The sequence below is a fragment of the Botryllus schlosseri genome, unplaced genomic scaffold (genome assembly GCF_051294905.1).
Source record: "Botryllus schlosseri isolate E-star unplaced genomic scaffold, Bs_hap1 Bs17a, whole genome shotgun sequence".
Classification (NCBI taxonomy): Eukaryota; Metazoa; Chordata; class Ascidiacea; order Stolidobranchia; family Styelidae; genus Botryllus; species Botryllus schlosseri.
The window spans coordinates 1632634-1651348 of record NW_027648626.1 but is presented as its reverse complement, the minus strand read 5'-3'; the positions used below and the strand labels follow the sequence as shown (position 1 = coordinate 1651348).

Here is an 18715-nt window from a genome sequence, read left to right as displayed (position 1 = left end):
TTTTATGCTTATGAGCTGGAGAAACCGCAAGCCGCCAATAAAGAAAACTAGGTAGGGTAGAAATTTACTCTCGTCATGAAGATGAATATTTTTGATTTTGTAATGGCCTTGCGTTTCTCAAGTTTAGTCAAGTATGGATTTGACATTTCTACTTCTATTTCTAGGTATTCTCATTTTGTCAGTGAACGTAAAATAGCTTGTAGCACGGCTCACTTTCAGTCAGGGCTTTTCAAAACACTGTAACTGCAGTGAGGTCGGCGATGAGGAGCCCAGAGAAACCTCCGACACATAGAAGTTGGTCCGAATCGGGATTCGAACCACTACCATTGGTGTCGTGACACTGGCGCTTAACCAACTGCGCCACTCGCATTGTCTCTTATCGCCTTCTACATTGTGTGTGACTTGTTCAGATGAATAATATAACTTAACGATTATCATTATTACTCATGCTCTTCCCACCATTAAATAGATGAAACATCTTGAACAGACCCCTGCATGAACCCCAGCAGATAGAGTTCCAGGTAATATCAGGGTTAGGATGGAGTCGCTATACCTTCAAGCCAGTTTAGACGATAGCAGCAATAAGCTATTGGAAATAAGAAATACTGGATATTTAAGGGAGAAAATGTCGGGAGGGTCTGGCTATATTGGGAAGTTGAATGGTAGAGGGGCAAAAGTGAATGGTTCAAAGAGGATAGCTTCAATTGGAAAGAAATCCTGGAAATATGTTAATTTTTCTATTTATTTTCACGATATCGATGCATTCTTTTGTTATTTCAGGCCTGCACTTACGTGTTCGCCTGCTGTGAAACTTATCTTTATATATTTCGAATGGGTTTGTAGCGTCTTGCAAATATGCTGCTGTGGGGCATAGGAACGTTCCGGGTATCTTCAAGGATTTATATATTTCTATTGGGTCATCTTCAAATAGTGTGGATCAGCTGAGGCTATTCATTGAATTTAGATAAATCAGTGAGAAGTGAGAACTGCGTCTAGTTTGTAGGTCAGTGACGAAACAATGACGGCAGCGCCGTGTTGTCATGACAAAATCGTTCACGCGTGTCCGGTCGAAGGCGAAAAAAATCTGGCAACTCCATCTCGGAAAACGACGTATACTGCGTATACTGCGTATATTGGCTGAGCGAGCAACGAAACTGGCAAAATACAAATACGATATTGGTTATTATCAACGAAGCTATACTACTATTAACGAACACACAGATGTAAAAGGCGAGAACTACTACCACTTAACACAGTCAAGGCTGAAGTGAAAAATCATATTGCAACAAGTAATCACAGAAAATGTGTCACAGGGGTTCAATAAACAGCAGCTGCTAAAACCACTCAATGCTTTTTTACTTAGACTGTTTGTCATTAGCTTAAGTACATAAAAAGGTGTCGCAGGAATATAAGACACAGCAACTGCTAGGACAACTCGAAGCTAATGGAACAGTCTATGTGAAAAAAAACATTGATTGAATGAATATCAAATAGAGTTAAATAGAATGGTATCACAAGACTAAAGAAACAGCAACAATTTGAAACGAGCATGACAAAACGGGTTCAGTAAAAAGTCACAATGCAAGAATTAAATCAAAGCACCGTTTGCTGATGTTGAGTGCCTATTCTTTTTCTTCGGCAATCAGAAGTTGTTGCGCCAAAACGCTTCTTCTCGGCGCTTGTGCCTGAAATAGATACAGCAATGTCAGTGAATTCTTTACGTCGACTGCTTCCCCTCGAAGTAGTTGAACATCGCCTTGGAAAGCGCTACTTATACTTCACTACAGATTCACGTTACTTAGATGTCTACTAACTACTCCTTTTCGACGAATACTACTTTTTCAAACTACTCGAGTACTTATCAACTTATATTTCTACTTCCACTTGAAATAATTGACATATCTTGAAAATCCCTACTTCTACTTCAATAGAAATTTATGATGTTACTTCTTACTTCAGCTTGACTACCAAAAACGACCACTTCTACTTCGGCTACACATGTTCGAACCATTACATGGTAAAAGAATGAAACATTACAACCAAATTCACTATTTTCAAACCACTCGAGTACCTTTCAACTTCAATTTATACTGGAGTATGCTGTGATTTACGAAGTATGTTAAAACTACTCCAAGTTACTTCTTCTTCCACTATAGTCCCAATGTTGAATACTTCAATTTGTTAATCGCCACTAACAGTTATATGCTAAAATCAACCGGCACCTCGACCAAGTTTACGACATCACACTAACTGCTTCCTCGAGGTAGGTTTAACACTACATATACTTCAATAGAAATGATGTATTACTTGAGAGTACTGACTACTTCAACTTCAACTAACCAACCCATGTTCGGAAGAAGCCACATTCCATTACATCAGGGGTGTCAAAGATACAAACCGCCCAGCAATTCTGTGTAGATTGAACAATGCGTGTATTATGCAGCACTTTTCTAATGTTGGAAATTTTCATAAGAAATAATTCCATTAAACAATCCCTCAACACTGCAAATGTCGAGTACGGAGAAAATTGCTTATTGTGTTGCATCACAAAAGACTCAAATGGTATCCGGCCTCGAGGGAAACCTAAATCGCTTTCTAAGGCCATGAAGAAAATTCCAACGTCCGTATTTACAATTAAATACTTTGTTTACCTCAACACATACCCAGGTTTGCCGCCATGTTCGAGTAAAACATCGGTAGCATAGAAAAATACCGGCTTGCCGACATCATATTAGAAGAGCTACTGTTTCATTGATTTTCAACTGTATTCTGCCGCTTAATCACCATATTATTGACAATTTCGTTGTTTGCTAATATAGGTGCAACTAGAATAGAACCCATATGATCCGAAATATAATTCATCTATTACACTACTGTGTTGAAAGGCCTGATAATCAAGTTTCAAATGAAAAACTATTGCACGGATTTTCAGGTAATAGTTTGGAATCACTCCATTGGTGGGGCCCGAGCGATCTGAAGCTTTTGAGTCCGGCATGCGACATCAGACGAGTTTGTCGCCACTGTGTTTCATATTTAATGAATGCGATTATACGCCCAAATCAACTTCCATCCAACTACAGAGTACTTGTTAACTTCCACTGGAAATAGGTATGACATACCCGGTAAATCGCTACTCATACTTTCAGTACAGTTTTGATATACAGTCGACTCTACTCTATTCAGTGTGGTTCCGCCCATTTTGGCCGAATTAACCACAGAATCGGTGTTGTCCGCATTAACCGGCCGGAGTATTTTAAATGCAATTTTACTTCTTTCCTGTACAAGCATTTTTAGCCGAATAAAGCGGTTACACGGTCTCTGAATTTAGCGGACACGACTTTACCTTGTAAATTGCTACTTATGCTTGGGAGGGAATCTGTGACATTACTTCTACTTGGGTACGGACACCGACTACTTTGACCCCTCCCCGGTTTCATATGAGCTCAACTGATTGATACCTTCAATTTCGGCTTTTTGACTTTTTCCGGGGCATGACGTAACAAAGAATTCACTGCTTCCTCGTAGTCCACTTGTGTTGCAGATGAATGGACTTTGCAGCAGGCAGCGGAGAAGTGATTACCTTTTCATTGATTTGCGGATTAGTTTGGTATATGGCGTACATGGATTACAAGAAATAATACATCAAAGCATCGTAATGCCAGAATACACAGCATCCTGGTTAGGAACAATTATATATGCTCAAAGAAAGCGACACCAAGACCAGATCTACTTCTTTGAACGACTTACTCGACTAATTTTCAAGTTCATTCTCTATTTCCACTTGAAGTAGTCTTATCATGTCTTGTAAATCGATAGATATTTATGATGTCAGGTGTCACCTCTACTTCTACTTGGGTAACAACACTACTTTGATAGCCTATTTGAAAACAGTCATTTACAATTACATGCTATGATAATGCAACCGCATCAGGGGTGGCCGAACTTTTCGGCCAAAGGGCCACATGAGATTTACGAACAACTGCATGGGCCACTTTAATGTTGATGTCCTTTTTTTAATCGTCCGATAGGAGCGAACAGGATTAGGTAATGGTATAAACAGGACATATATTAATATTACTATGCATCAAATTCGATAACGAACATGTCATGAAAACACTATGTGCAAGTCCTAGCCGGGCCAAGAGCGAAATTTTATCAATGTTAATGAATGAATTCGGGCAATAATAATGTTGCATATATTGTGGGTCGCCTCTGTATACAGCTGGGCTCAATTGACCAGGACATGAATAATCGGGGCTTGTATATATATCAATAACAAAGATTTCAGTGAACATATGTCTATCATTTTGCGCAAAGGTTTCATCAACGACTATCTTTCAGCGAGTACAGGCGCGAAGTCGCATGTAGGATAATACGTTCTCACATAATTGCGAATATAGTTAGGCTCAATTTTGTAGAATGGGCGCATATTTAATTTTCATGAGAGGGAAACAATACTAAAGAAGCTAGAAATCGAGTGACAATGAATCGCGCGAAGTGTCAAGAAAAATATCAAGTCAAATAAATCTGCGACGAAATATTCTACTTCATGTTCATATACGAAAATGTGGATGGCCCTTGCCTCCGCCAATGAGTCGGAACGTATATTATCGTCATCAACATCATAAAGTTCGCGGTCAGGCTTATCATATTTTCGGTTGATCTTGCAAGCTCGCAATAAGTTACCTGCCTATTTTATTTATTGATATTACAACCAAATTCGAAAATTAACTCGCGGGACACTGAAAACCTTCTCGCGAGCGACGGGTTGGCCACTTCTGACGTAGACCAAATCTACTCTATCAAACAAAGTACTTGAGTTCTTTCAACTCCATTTCTGCTTGCACTAAAAGCAGTTTTTACATGCCTTATAGATCTCTACGTACACGTGATTAGAAATTTGATGCTTTACTTGGGTTCCAATTTTATTTCCGCTTGTAGTCTTAACATTGCTTGTAAACTGCTGCGTACGCTGGAGCAGAAATTTAGGATGTTGCTTCTAGTGCTACTGGAGTACCAATACTGATATACTTTCACCTTGACTATACCTATATTCGGAAATGGTTATTGGTCACTTACGATTACACTCTAAAGAATTCGACAATTCGAGCTAATCCACTTCTTGATACTCGTGCAATTTTCAGAACTTGATTCTCTACTTCTACTTGAACACTCGGTCACTACTGCTACTTGAACTTGAGCAGGAATGTATGACGCTATGACTGATTGAGTACCAACCAAAAATTCTTCAACCACCTTCGGTTTTTGCAAATTGTATCCTAGTATTTATGTTACCTTCGTTTGCTCTCCAACTTTGATACCTTGGGTATGACGCAACACTTGACATTGTTGATGAATGGATTTCGCATCCGGTGCCTGAGAATAGATTCTGATTTTGAACATTGATTTTCGGATATGATAGGTAGGATTACCATGCAACTCACAGATAAATGATATTATACAGGCACCACTTGTTCCGTGCTCTTTTCTATCGAGTTGAAGCCGATGCTGTAGTTTAGTACTTCATTATGTTGACGTTACACTGCGCACTTTATAATGCATTCTTCGTACAGTCGGCTTGACTTGGTCATCACAAATGGCAGATATTGCTGATATCTAAGAAATTGAAATATTCAGAATGGTTGTATTGAAGTCATCTGACAGTGCGCGAAACAAAAACAAACCGATGTGGGTGGAAGCATGCTGCAAATAGTACATTTACACACTAATCATTTATAAGGTTATTGTTGGCGAGAATATTGGCTACTGTGAAACACCCGGAATATGATTACATCATCAATGGTAATTCGATAATTCATTCTGATAGCCGCGATTTGCTGGGCAATATAGGCCAAACCGCGGCTCTGAGTTGAGGGTTTGATTGCGGCACATGCATTTCCTTACCTTGCAGAGGGGTTCAACCCAATTTTTAGACAATGCCTTCTATCACGTTCAAACAAACAATATGCTTGTATATCACATCAGTTACCTTGCCGTTGACGTTACTGGACAATTTACACCGGTGCGGCTATATATACAGGGTGAATTTGGCCACGGCAAGAGCGTTTCATGTACAAAAAAGGTGCATAGTCATCAATAATGAACTTGATAATAATCAATCATGGTATCCTATCAAAGTATATAACTTGCACTTGTTCATACTCAATTACTCATAGAGGTTGTATATGAGACAATACTATTCAGTAAATGTAATAATTTTATAAGGTTTTCAAAGGAAAAGTCAGCAGAATACTTTCAAGTTCAACAAGAGTTGTAAATTGGGAACAATCCACAATGGCGGCAACCAGTCATAAGCGCTATCAAACTAGTATAAATCATAGGGTTAGCCATGTGATCAAGCAATATATAATTGCCTCATTACATAAATTACTATATGACCACGCAAATACACAAGATATTTTTATCAATATCTTGATGAACATTCAGTCTACCGACCAGCAAAGCATTGCTATTGGAATGAATCAGCAAATCGGTGTTTATCGCGTTTCAATCATATTCGTATTCACATTCACAGTATGGCGTATCTGCATTCGAAGAAATAATGAGGCGCAGCAAACAATTTAATGTTCTACCATACATCGATATTGAACACAAACTATCAACGAAAAAGGAGAAGCTAAATTACGCTCACAAGAAATGTATACGGTATAGTTAGGTCTATTTACGCATCATTCTAAAGATTAGAACTCTTACCATTTCAAACTGTTTCTCTGTTGGAGCGGTTCAGGTAGAGTTTCTGAATCAACAACACTAACCACAGACATCAACTCTTCTGTTTTTGCTTCGTACAGATTCTCAATCTAATCAATGACTGTTTTGTCTGCGTCCATTATCTCTAAGAACCTCGTCCCATCAGTCACACAGACATCAACTCAGATTCAAATGTCAGATGCACGCGCCGTCGCGCTAGACTGCGCAGGTAACACGTGACGGAGAAGGAAGAAGGCTGTCTGGTTTCAAGATGTCTGTCTGGTTTTCACGATAGGGCCGCGATTGTAGAATGTAGAGACGTGCTGTGTGCTACAAATAGTCATGGCGTATCATCCTTAGTAAATCGCGTTGTGATACCGCCACTTGCATCACAATTTCACATTGATGCGCACATTTGTTCCAGTATTTCGCTATATCGGGATATATATTCAGAACACGTGTTTCGCCATGATGTGCACACTGCACAATTGTGCAGTTGTGCACGCTTATGGGTCCAGCTATATGCCTCTTTATAATTCAGCAATTTATTCAAATCAATACAACGCAGGATTGCGATATATTTTCATAAAACCAGTACACTGATAAATGGCTATAAGCCTATATGTCTTACGATTTCGTCCGCGATGTGCATGGGGAAGAATAACAAGCCAGCTGGACCCCATGAAAGCGATATCCAAGTAGGGGCATCCTGATGAACTCCCATGTACGTGGCATCCAGGTGACATACTACTATGACATCCTCTGGAATATTCATTGGTGACGCGAATAGGAATATTCTAAAAATTTCTTCCACTGGAAGTCATCTGGAGTTACATAACTGGACGTCCAGTTTGTGACAAACTGAGCAAGTCCTCAGTAACTAACCGTGGGAGGTGGGATGGGTTGGAACAATTGTGGACATACCAGTAAATCCATGGGATATCGGGTGTTTGCTGGGCTACATCTCTATCACGACCAGTTATATGTGGAAGTTATATGAAGAACACTTTTTACTCAAAATTTATTACATTTTGATGGTAAAATTTAGCGACAATTGGCAGTACAACAGAGGCAATAAAACAGCAAAGTTACATTTATAAAAAAATTGAACAGTAGTGGTCGGTTTTAAATCTCGCATTGCAGAAAACACAATAGAACCCCGTATAACAAGTCGTGTATAGAAAGGCAGCTTTACACGAAGTTTCGGTTTTGGCCAGTTAACCAGTCCGCGAGCTCAAAAACGTCAAGAACCACTGATTTAGATGAATAATCTTGGGCTTGAGCAGCATAATTATGAAGGCCACTCGAGGTTTTGGAGAAGAAGGTATAGACACTTCTCAATAGCATGGAGCACGTGAAATTTCTGTACTCGAAAATATGTACTCTTACTGCTGGACCAGATTCAGATTTGAGAACTTGAATCTTTGTGCTTAAGTCCTAGTCAATACTTGACACCCTTTATAGAAACGACAGCTTTATACCAAACACGGGGGCTTGCCGAATCGCATTTCAAATTCAAGGACTCGTCTAGCTGCTTAGAAAGCAAATCTTCAGTGGAATTAGAAGTCTCGCCTATACCTTGAGACTTATCGATGTCTGTAACCTCTTGCTTAAGATCACCGGCGGTTGTTTCGAAGAGTCTATGTGCACTGTGCACAGTGTCATTTTCACACATCAGGTTTGATCCACGTTTGTGGCAATCGTTGACTGGAACAGCGGAGTCACGTTCGGTATTCGAAGTCGAGTTATCGGCAGTGGAGTTGGAAACGGTGTCTTTCGTAACTGGTAATCTACCGTTGCTTGTGGATAAAGAAATATTTTCCTTGTTGCGCTCGATTTCATTCGATTGTTGTGCGTCCGGATGGAAGGTGAGGATCAGCTGTACTTTCTTGGGGTTGACTCTGAAAGACGAGCGCAGTAGGCAAAATGTCAATATTCCGGTAAGGAAAATCTTGCTAGCTTGCGATAGTGATATTGTCACTTCCCTCTGATTTCACCTCATATCCTCTTTATTCAACAACCGACAGAGCGCATGAAGTATTGTAAGCGTAACGCATTGTGGGGACGACTTGAATCACAACTTGAATCAAATCAGATTCAAGTCACGTTTTCTGAATAACATGGACCGAGTCCAGCTACTGCTCCAAAATGACTTGAGATCACTCGGAATCGATGTATGAACACTATCGAATGACTCGACTTGACACAGACTTGATGCACAAAATATACAGATTTCCGAGTCCAAATTCAAGTCATAAAATATTCGATAACGGACTTGTCTGGGGGTATAATAACATTCATTCAGGTATACAACAACTACAGTTGGTCCTATTTTTGACAATTTTGACGAAATTTGTGAGCCCATTTCTCCCACACGCCCAAGCATTACTGTACTTCCTCTACATAAATACGAGATTGGCTCTGTCTTCATAGCCCTCATGCAGCATTTTATTCAATAACTTCGCTTGGATGGAATTATACTCTCATACAATTTTGAATGGAAATTTGAGCCGACTCAACTTAAGCTCAGCCGCGTTGGAAATTTTCGCCGATTTGACTTGATCAAAAAATTGCGGCGACTCAAAATGACTCTTGACCTGAAGTTGTAACTTCCGATCCCGATACGGTATCATATTGTGATAAGGTCAGCGTGGTCGTCTTGAGCGAAATACACCAGAGAGGCATACAGCGCAATTAACCATGGATTTTCACTTCTGCGACATGGAGCATAAGCGTGATGTCACCATGTCTTTTAGAGAGTTCAAACGAATGCGTATAGTATTTGACCCTAGAAGTGCTATCATAGATTTTCAACATTAATATAATTCTCAGATATAATGATCCCCCAAGAACGGATATTTTCTTCCATTACCAAAACGTAAAGTTCTTTCTACAAGATCTTTGAATTGGTGGCAGTAACTAGAAAAGTTCATCACTTTTTACCATCAAATTCCATAAAAGTAAGAAACTAATGCTTCTAATCTGACAGGCCATGGGTCACAAGTTTGCCATCCTCATGTGAATAAAAAAACCAGGGACAGCCAAGAAGCTGATGACAAAAAAGGGGGTGATCAATTTTGAACAGGTCTAATGATAGCCTCAATACCGAAAATAAGGACAAATCTGAGTAATAATGATGGCATGCCGTGCGTGTAACGCAGTTTGGAAAAATTAGACTTTTACGACATTTTGTCGAGAAGTGAACTGTGGTACTATAGATATCGGACGGACGCCAATTCTCCTGCCTGTTCGTTAATCTCGTGTTCGATCCACCGGTTTTTCTCAACCTGCGCCGACAAGGGCAGTGGCTGGGCGCTTGACGAAGACGCGCTGGAATAAGAGAACGTCCTTTTCACCGCGCTCGGAAAGCCGTCGATTTCGTCCTCGTGGGCCGCGGCCGTGTCTTCTTCGGGTTCCGGGCTGCCAAAGTGTCGGATTGTTATGCCGAGAAATTGGTAGGATAGGGGGAAATTTGTTTTGACCGACTGCAAGCAACGTTTGTTAGCAGAGTTACCAGCGAATTCAGCACTTGGCGGCCCCTATTCCTACCCCTACCCGAACCCGAAAACAGTAATGCATACGTGGAAAATCCCTAGTGCTGAATTCACCAAGTGCCATATATCATAATTCACACCCATATTCAATGAAACAATCATTTTCTAATTTCATGCGACAACATTAATCCAGGGTTTCATAATAATAATAGTTATTAAATTTCTGATGCATAATTCACCAAGTGCCGAATTAAGCATGCCAGTTATAACGGAATGTACTCATTATGCCATTTTGTGATCCTATGAAAGGATGGGTAAATGTAGACAAATTGCCAACAAAATCTCAAGATATGAGGGATTCCCAAGAGCCCAATAAGACTTTGAAGAAGTGCCTCATCTTTATACTATGGTATTCTAGTATTCCTATAAATACATTTGTTCTGAAGTTATTATATTCACATTGATATGTAATTGATATCCATTAGAATTTATGTTGGTTACTGAAGACAGTTATTCCTTCGGAATGATTCCAACAACGTGGAAGTGCCATGGTCTCTGCGTGTGCCAGACGGTCCGTGGACATATGAGCATGCGACATTACAGCATGCGAGACTTCAGCATGCGACAATTTGGCATGCGGCACATGAGCATGTGGGTTAAATTACGGGTTAGGGGTAGGTTAGGGTTGGATTTATGGTTGGGTTAGGGTTTAGGTTAGGTTAGGCTAGGTTAGGTTAGGTTAGGCTATGTTTCGGGTTAGGGTAAGTTTTGGGGTTATAAAGTCACATGCTGAAGTGACGCATGCTGATGTGTTCCATGCTGAACTGTCGTTTTCCATTGTGTCGCATGCTCATATGTCGGGCAACCGTGCCAGACAGGCTCCCGTGTGTACGTGAATGAGGTCAGGTTCGTCAAAAGACAGAAATATGCAGCGAAGTATCATTAAAATATGACACAAAGAAATCGGGAATGGAACTGATGCATCAGGACTTGGATAATTTCATCCAAAATAATTCTACCGTAAACGCGGAAGAATTTCCACTCATCAGAAATAGAATAGTATTTGAGATATTTGCGCAACAGATCCATACCATACCATACCAGACTATACTCTTCCTAAAATATCTCGACGTACATGTTGATGTCAAGTCCCTCGTCGTAAGAATGCCCGTCTTCGCCGGTGATCGCAAGCAGGGTGTCGGTGAGTTGGGAAAAGTACGATCCGATTTTCGTGTCGAAATGGAGGTCCATGCCTTTCATTTGCAGAGCGACGCTGACCGACGTTTTTGCGATGGACGGAACGCCGATTTGCGTGTTGAACGTCTGCGTGTCTGAGCTGATCTGTGGCGGACATTGGACGATTTGATGCAAGTTAGCCTACTATTTCAAAAGTGCATCGTAAACGGGGAATCCATGCAATTAGTATTCACTTTGGAGTAAGTGAATGAACTTATATGATGTTGGATGCTGTTTTGCCCTGTTAGAAGCGTGAATATGCTAAAGTCAAGTACGTAAAGCAAAAGGTTGCGACAATGCGACATGCAAGTGTGGTGATGTCATGGTGTCACATTTACTTGTTACGACGAAGAAATCGAATTAAGAAAGGTTTGATGGCTAACATTATAACCGCACAAATGAGCAGTGATATAACATATTTAACCTAAAGCAAAAAGTCAGGGATGAAATACGAGGCAGAGAGTTGATAGGTCCGAGCACAAAGTTCATAACTGCAATTCTCGGACGACACTTTGTAATACAGCTATTATCGAAAATTAAGACTTGAAACTGACGGCAGAGGACGGCAAGCTTGAGATCGCTTCTAAAACTGCATTCGCTGCAGAGTATTTTCCGTTTTAAGGCATACCTGAGTATGCCACAAGGAATATAGAGAAGACTGTTGAAAACTTACCTGGTAAGTGCCTTCAGGAACCACCAACGCATTCATGATATAATCTGCGGACGATGAAGAGTTCTCGCCGCACGCGTTGTACTTCCTATCGTCCAACGACGTTTGGAAGTCGTCGGCGAATCTCAAGCAGAAACCCTTCAAGAAACGTGTCCTTGTTAGACCCGCCATCTACCGAATCAATGGAATGGATCTCTCTGGTCCTGACTCTAGCATTATACTTCACAAAGTCACGACAGCTCCATTCCTGAATAGGCCCCAAAAACTTGCTGCATACGAGCGTCACATCAATACCGCAAAACTAGGTTCGAAACAATGCCTTGAATTGGTTGAAAAATGCGATACACAAATATCTTGGTCAAGCCCAGATGCCCACTTTTCACTGATATATCCTTGGTGCTTTTACCAAAGCATACACAGAGATGGTCTGAGGTTTTACTTCCAGTAGTGAAAGTAATTTTGACATGGTCTTGAAAATCAACATTGATTTTGGAGCATCATCGGGAGGCGAAGCCTTACCCGCATCTGTCCTTTGGTTGTAGAGACTGAGTGTACGACGTACGAGTGATCAACGTATTGTCGATTGTTAACACCAAAGCCGAACGAAGCTCGTCTTGGTCTTTTGCCTGAATCGTGCAATGAAGAATCAGAGAAAAATCGATTTGCAAAGTAATAGAGCTGGGAATGGGACGAACAGAAATATTCGAGATTGTGAAATATCGCAAATCCGAATCCGGGTTTGAAGTAGATCAAACACAACAACTTCCCTTGTGAAGATATTCAAAACTATAAGAACGTTTTGTGCTTCTCTCATCGAGAGTTATGCAGTGAGAGGGATGTTAATTTCAAACGGAAAACTAATATTTTCAGGTATACCCTATCCGAGTCAATTAAAAGATGCTAAAAAGAGAGATTCTGTAATGCAACGATCGCGATAATACAACCAGGTGAATCGTATGTGCAAAGTTTTGACATGAACAAGACAATGGGACATAAAACTTGCCTTGCAACTATTTACAGATATCAGGAATATTTTATTGAATAAATTCAGATGCCAGGAGTCTTTTACACTCTCCATTGACACCCTGCATCGTGCTGAATGTAATTTCACTGCACACCGACATACAAACAACAAACAAAATACCTGTTGTGTGTTGACTTTGTGGGCCACGGGCAGACATATGCCGAGGTCGTTGACGGAAAGCTGCAGGAATACCGAGTTTTTCCGATCCGACCGGGACAGCGTTTGTTTCGAACCTGGGCGAAAAGAGGTGTGTCATTGATCGAAGCGTACAAGGGTGGATCGTCGTCAGGTGTGAAATTTCGTTCAAAATGCTACACAGATCAGTGATGGATACACTGTGACAACCGCTACAGGGGATAAGTTACAGTAATAGTAAGTGAAAAGTAGTATGGGTTGGACGGACATGTTACTATCAAGTTTATGAGCGGAATATAACAACGGGGGACCTAAAAAAAAGCAAAATTTCAACATTTTTTCCCTTAAAAAACCTAATTTTGACAAATATTGACCTCATGTATATAAATTAGGTGTTTTCGCACATAGTGTTAAAATGGTACTACCTATCTTCATTTTTGGTTGGAGCTGTCTGTCCCGAAAAAACTTTTTTGACTTAAAAACTGACAAATTGTTACGAGAAAATACTCTTATTTTAACGAAATCTGGACCTATGCAGAATTCCAGTAGTTACATCACACATTATGGTAGAAATGACCAGAATTTGTTGTTGTAGTACAACAACGAAAGACACTTTCTTACTTTCTCGGGTAAAATTTGTCTGTCCTTACTAAGTAGCTTGCCAAGAATGGAGAAAGGACGTTTACCAGCGGCATTTCTTCGCTGGCAACACTGAAGTTGTGCGCACTGCTGGTGACACACAAACATCTACGACACAAACGGAATGCCGGTTTCAAAGAAATTTTGACTTTGTAAACAATTATGACAGTTTTTTGACCTAGCGCTACAATTTTGACAAAATTTTGACTTATTTAAAAAATCGCCCTAGTCATCAGCCATTTTGCATCGGCAGCGAAGATGTAACCGATCAACTCTTAAAAGTAGAAGAAATCAAATTTTTTGAACTACTTCAGATCTTCATTTTCTCCTTTTCTAAGTAGCTTTGATGCAGCTTGGAAATCACTGCTTCTACTTATAATTAAGTAGAAACTTATCATATTAATGAGAGATTAAAGGTCGTTTAATCTGCATCAAAATACATTTCAACATCCGACATCGGGACCTTCGAGTGAATTGTCTTCGTTTTCTCGATACAGTCGGGTATTTCAAGGCGTTCAATGAAGCCGGCTGGCTCGATTTTAGTAACATGACGTCCGATTGTCACTCTACCTGCTTTGCAGTTTGAAGCACGGCGTTGCGCTGCTCCTTCCAATCTTCGTAAGCATTTTTATACGAAAGATACACCAAGATAGCTGTAAAAACACAAGTTCTTTTCACACGATAGCCCACAGACAGCACCGGAAATAGAGACAATAGTTACCTTTGTCAAAGGCAGTGGGTTGCACGAAAAAAAGCGGTCTCGTTAAAGAAATAAGTACGATGCTATTTTCGCTATCGTCGGGTCCTGATAGCATAAAAATATTCCTAATCAAGTACAATTAAATCACGCCGAAAAACAAAGCATACTTTTAATATTTCTCAAACGTTCATCCAGGCTATGCATAGATGTCTTCATCGGTATTTTGTGAGTGGGCATCGTTGGATTGTGTCCGCTGGTCGTCGAAGAGCTCGCTGCAGAAAAACAGTGATTACGATGTCACAATTTACAATGATATAACAATATTTACGAGTAGTATTATTGAGTCTGGCGCAGGGTTGCAATGGCCCGAGTCACATTTTTCTCTGTTTTTCACTGTTAGGATATTGTCAACTTCCACCTCTAGGATTGTTGCACTGACCTTTCGCGGCTGGGTCATCCTTCCCTTCCCTCGTGTTTTGCAATCCGATTCGCGTCGTAAAGTAAGCCAATTCCCGAAATTCGGCTTCGGCTTCCGGGTAAACCCGGTCGTGAACGAGGCTTCCCAGAGAGAGCGTCAGGTCGACCTGCGCCTTGCCGAACATTTTCAAATACTTTGGCACGTCGATGCCTAAAACATCCCATAAAATGCGGTGACCCACGCGACACAAATCGCATTTGACACCGACACAAACCTTTCTTTTTCCTCCTTGACTTGCGTGCCGCGTTCTGCATCACTCGATTCGACAGCTCAAACATGGTCTCGCCAGTTTTTAATCTCAACGCGTTGAGCGAAGGCGTGGCGGCAGTGATTTGAGTTCCCTGCATTTGCAAAATGGTGTGAAAAAGTAGCTTTTTGAAAGGCGATCGGTTATAAAACAATGATAGCTTGCTTAAAAATGATATTGCATCGATAAATTTTCGGAAACTCAAGTATAAACACACAAAATTTCAACATTACCTCACAATAAGTAGGAGACATCAAGTGTACTACTACTTATCCAGAGTACTCAAGAAGGCGATCCCTTACTCAAGTTGTTGTGATTTTAAAGTACTTGCACTTCAACTTGCCAGTTTTTGTAGGCAAAAACTACTCACATATTATGTTTTCAATTTTGTAATGTAAGTAGTTATGAGAAAAGTTTGCCTTATTTTGACGAGTAAAATTGCCATATCCACTGTGAACACAGCTCTTGTATCCGCGGAACTGAATATATTTTCGAAAATTGCAGTGTTGTTAATAATTTTTGCAGTAGTCCTAAAGATGAATCTCGCCATATCGAACGATTTTGACAGGTAAATGTCTGTAATCATTGACCAGATCTACTCGAGCAATATTTGTGTCTTTCCTTTTCTGTTTCCACTTGAAATAGTTTTGACGCCTGTTGAAAATTGCTACTTCTACTTGCAATTGAGTAGAAATTTAAGCCTGACTGCATTGATCTTCTCTCCTCTTGAATAATTTTTCTTCGCATATCCGAGGCCCAATCGTTACCTTACCTTCAGCTGTATTTGGAGCTGATAAAGCATCGGCGGTGTAGGCTGCTGCGATTCCGATCTCAACGTGGTCTCGGACCAGAGCGGGACTGGCTTGCTTGTTTTCGAGACTTTTTCAATCATTTGGTTGATCTGCCGGATAAAAAGGAAAAAAGTTAGCTCACCAGGCATCGAAACGTTGAAGGATATGAAAAGCATGACGCATGACGTGACCAATACAGAATGTACAGCAAAAACATTTCTGGTCTCTAGCAAGTAAACTTCAATAAATTATATTCATCTGCTGTGTAAAATAACATTACTGTGTCGATACACAGTATTTGGCTAAAACACTCCACTAAAAATAGCCAAGTTATGTCTTCTCTGCGCACACACTCACACCCATCAAGGCTGAATCACCAGATTTGTTGCCAAATATCAACAAAAGCATAGCCTGGATGAAAATTTGGTAAGATCAGATTAAGTTAATTTGAAAACAATAGCTTTCGAAGCAAGCAAGGCAACCTACCTCCTTCAAGAACACTTCCTGCAGGAATATCAGTTGGTTCAACAGGTCCGTCGTGAGGCTGTGCTCGAAACTGCCGACTTCAATCGACAAGAAGAGGTAGTCTCCGGAACGCACCGCCACGCCTGTCAAAATTCTTTTAATTGTCAAACGCGAAAATTCAATTCACAGCGGTATCAGTGGTCGCCTTCAATCACGATTATCTAAGAGAGATTATCGCTTTTTTGTCTTCGACTTATTCCCTTATCAATAACCACAGATAAAAGTCGACAATACGGCGTCTCACGTTCAGGGGTGCGTTGAAATCCATCGGACTTCCAAGTCTCCATTACCGGCGTGTTCGAGTCCAGCTCCCCTTGCTTGTATTCACCCTCGATCTCGATGGTCGGTAACCTGATCAAGGTAGAGGTCGGATCGTCGTAGTCCTTCAAAAATGGGCAGAGGGGGTCAGTAACAATGGAGTCTTCGACGACCAAAGAAGTGGCTCGTAACGGGGTTCAAAACATCGACTCACGGTAGCTGTAAACTCGAGAATGTGGTCCGGCAACGCAAACTGGAAAGAAGCGTCCATGCCAGTGCGGCCCTCGCCCTTCAATTCCCCGGTCTTGTACGAAGCGTGAAGCGAAGGCAGCAGGGACGCCATGATAGCGACGCCGTCGCAAGTTAAACGAAACCTGAAGGGCAAGTTCAGATCAGATAAGGAAAAGAAGTTATCGCGGAAATGCCTTGGCCGGTAAGCTTTGCCTCAAAACCGTTAGGACTGGTTTGAAGCCCGAAATTAGGGCGGAATGACGTTTTTCAGACATCCCGTAAACGTGAGTGCGGATTTCTGTCTGGACTTGTCGAAGTTATTATGGTAGGCAGAACAATAATAAATATTCAAAGAATTTGCCACCGTAAATACTATTTATTCAAAGCCAAATTTCTCCAGTACAATAATTCCGCTTCCACTGGTTGGAATTGAGACAAATTTGATGAGCATCGTTTCCATAGACAACCTAATAATTTCATGGGGTGAATGGAAAAGTTTTAAATTTCTTTCATTCATGTTTATATAGTAAATAAAAAAACTCTCTTATGCTGTAGCAATGCGGCTACTGGTTGGAATTGAGTCAAATTTGGTGTGCAGCCTTTAATTAGGTAACCCCAACAATTATATCAAGTAGCCAGTTCAATTTCAGAAAACCCGCCTGGTGGACATACGTGCATAGGACACTTGGGATTAGGGTTAGCTTGGGAGTTATAAAGTTTCATGATGAAGTCACACATGCTCAAACGAGGTGCGACCTCAAGTGACAGTACCCAGTACTCGAGACACGAGAAACAGACTATTTCACTTACTGCGCGTTGACCGGAGAACTGGTGGCGGCCGACGACGAGTCTTGCGACGTTAAATCGATGAGAGTGGTCAAGGCGCTCGGGGTAGTACTTGGTAAAACCGATTCGCGAATGTGTTAGATGGATTCGTTCTTTGTATGTGTAGAATTATTTATATTTATAATGTTTACATATTGTAGAAGCCTATTTAAAAGTAACATGGTTATGATGTTGTCAGCCTTTTGTGTCCTGAAATTAAATCAAAAGTGCAATCAGAATATCTATGAACCGATAACTGCAGACAGACTCAAATTTACATTTAGTTCTAAGAATCGGGACTACCGACTTTCACTCCTTATTTTGACAATGAGGGGGACGACCATGCAGCCCGCGAGCTAAAAAATATTGCCCACCCCTGGTCTAAGCTGGTGATCCTTAATCTGACCAGCTTTAAAATATCCACGAAAAGTCCTTGTTGAAACGAAAGCTGTAAACGAAACGAAACGAAAGCGGGAACGAAACGAAAGCTGTAAACTATAAAACTAAATACACTGTCCTTATTTATAATATTTGTTCTTATTTTTAACGAATGCCCATATTCTGTGTCATTTCCGTGCTCACCACGCGCCACAATCAGAATGAGACGACTAGGAAATTTTCAGCCTTTCCAAATTAGATTAGAATTAGAATTATAGCTACACACTTTTTCCAAGTTATATTTTAATTAAAATGATAGTTACAGTTTTTTTCAAATTAGATTAGAATTAGAATAACATAATTCGTAAAATTG

The 18715-nt window shown here is 40.6% G+C and overlaps 1 protein-coding gene and 1 long non-coding RNA gene across 3 annotated transcripts; both read right to left on the bottom strand.

Annotated features, from left to right (window-relative positions):
* Positions 1 to 1133: 1133 nt before the first annotated feature.
* LOC145459644 (uncharacterized) lies at positions 1134 to 8940 on the bottom strand. Its single transcript, XR_013921497.1, has 5 exons — positions 6715 to 8940; positions 5445 to 5616; positions 5296 to 5376; positions 3459 to 3580; positions 1134 to 1685 (listed from the first exon to the last, which is right to left on the bottom strand). It is a non-coding gene; the product is annotated as an uncharacterized LOC145459644 (long non-coding RNA).
* Positions 8941 to 12114: 3174 nt separating this feature from the next.
* On the bottom strand, positions 12115 to 18698 carry LOC145459633 (bridge-like lipid transfer protein family member 1). 2 transcript variants are annotated; one of them, XM_080338208.1, is made up of 13 exons: positions 17950 to 18698; positions 17123 to 17282; positions 16895 to 17033; positions 16612 to 16733; positions 16107 to 16235; positions 15302 to 15428; positions 15049 to 15237; positions 14777 to 14881; positions 14631 to 14714; positions 14480 to 14562; positions 13256 to 13368; positions 12631 to 12737; positions 12115 to 12249 (listed from the first exon to the last, which is right to left on the bottom strand). In XM_080338208.1, exons 2-12 carry the CDS (start codon positions 17249 to 17251, stop codon positions 12698 to 12700), a joined length of 1260 nt encoding a protein of 419 aa, XP_080194334.1. In that variant the 5' UTR covers positions 17252 to 17282; positions 17950 to 18698; the 3' UTR covers positions 12115 to 12249; positions 12631 to 12697. The 2 variants fall into 2 exon arrangements, with proteins under 2 accessions (XP_080194334.1, XP_080194335.1); XM_080338209.1 differs by lacking the exon at positions 14631 to 14714 and having other exon boundaries at positions 17950 to 18695.
* Between the last annotated feature and the right edge of the window lie 17 nt (positions 18699 to 18715).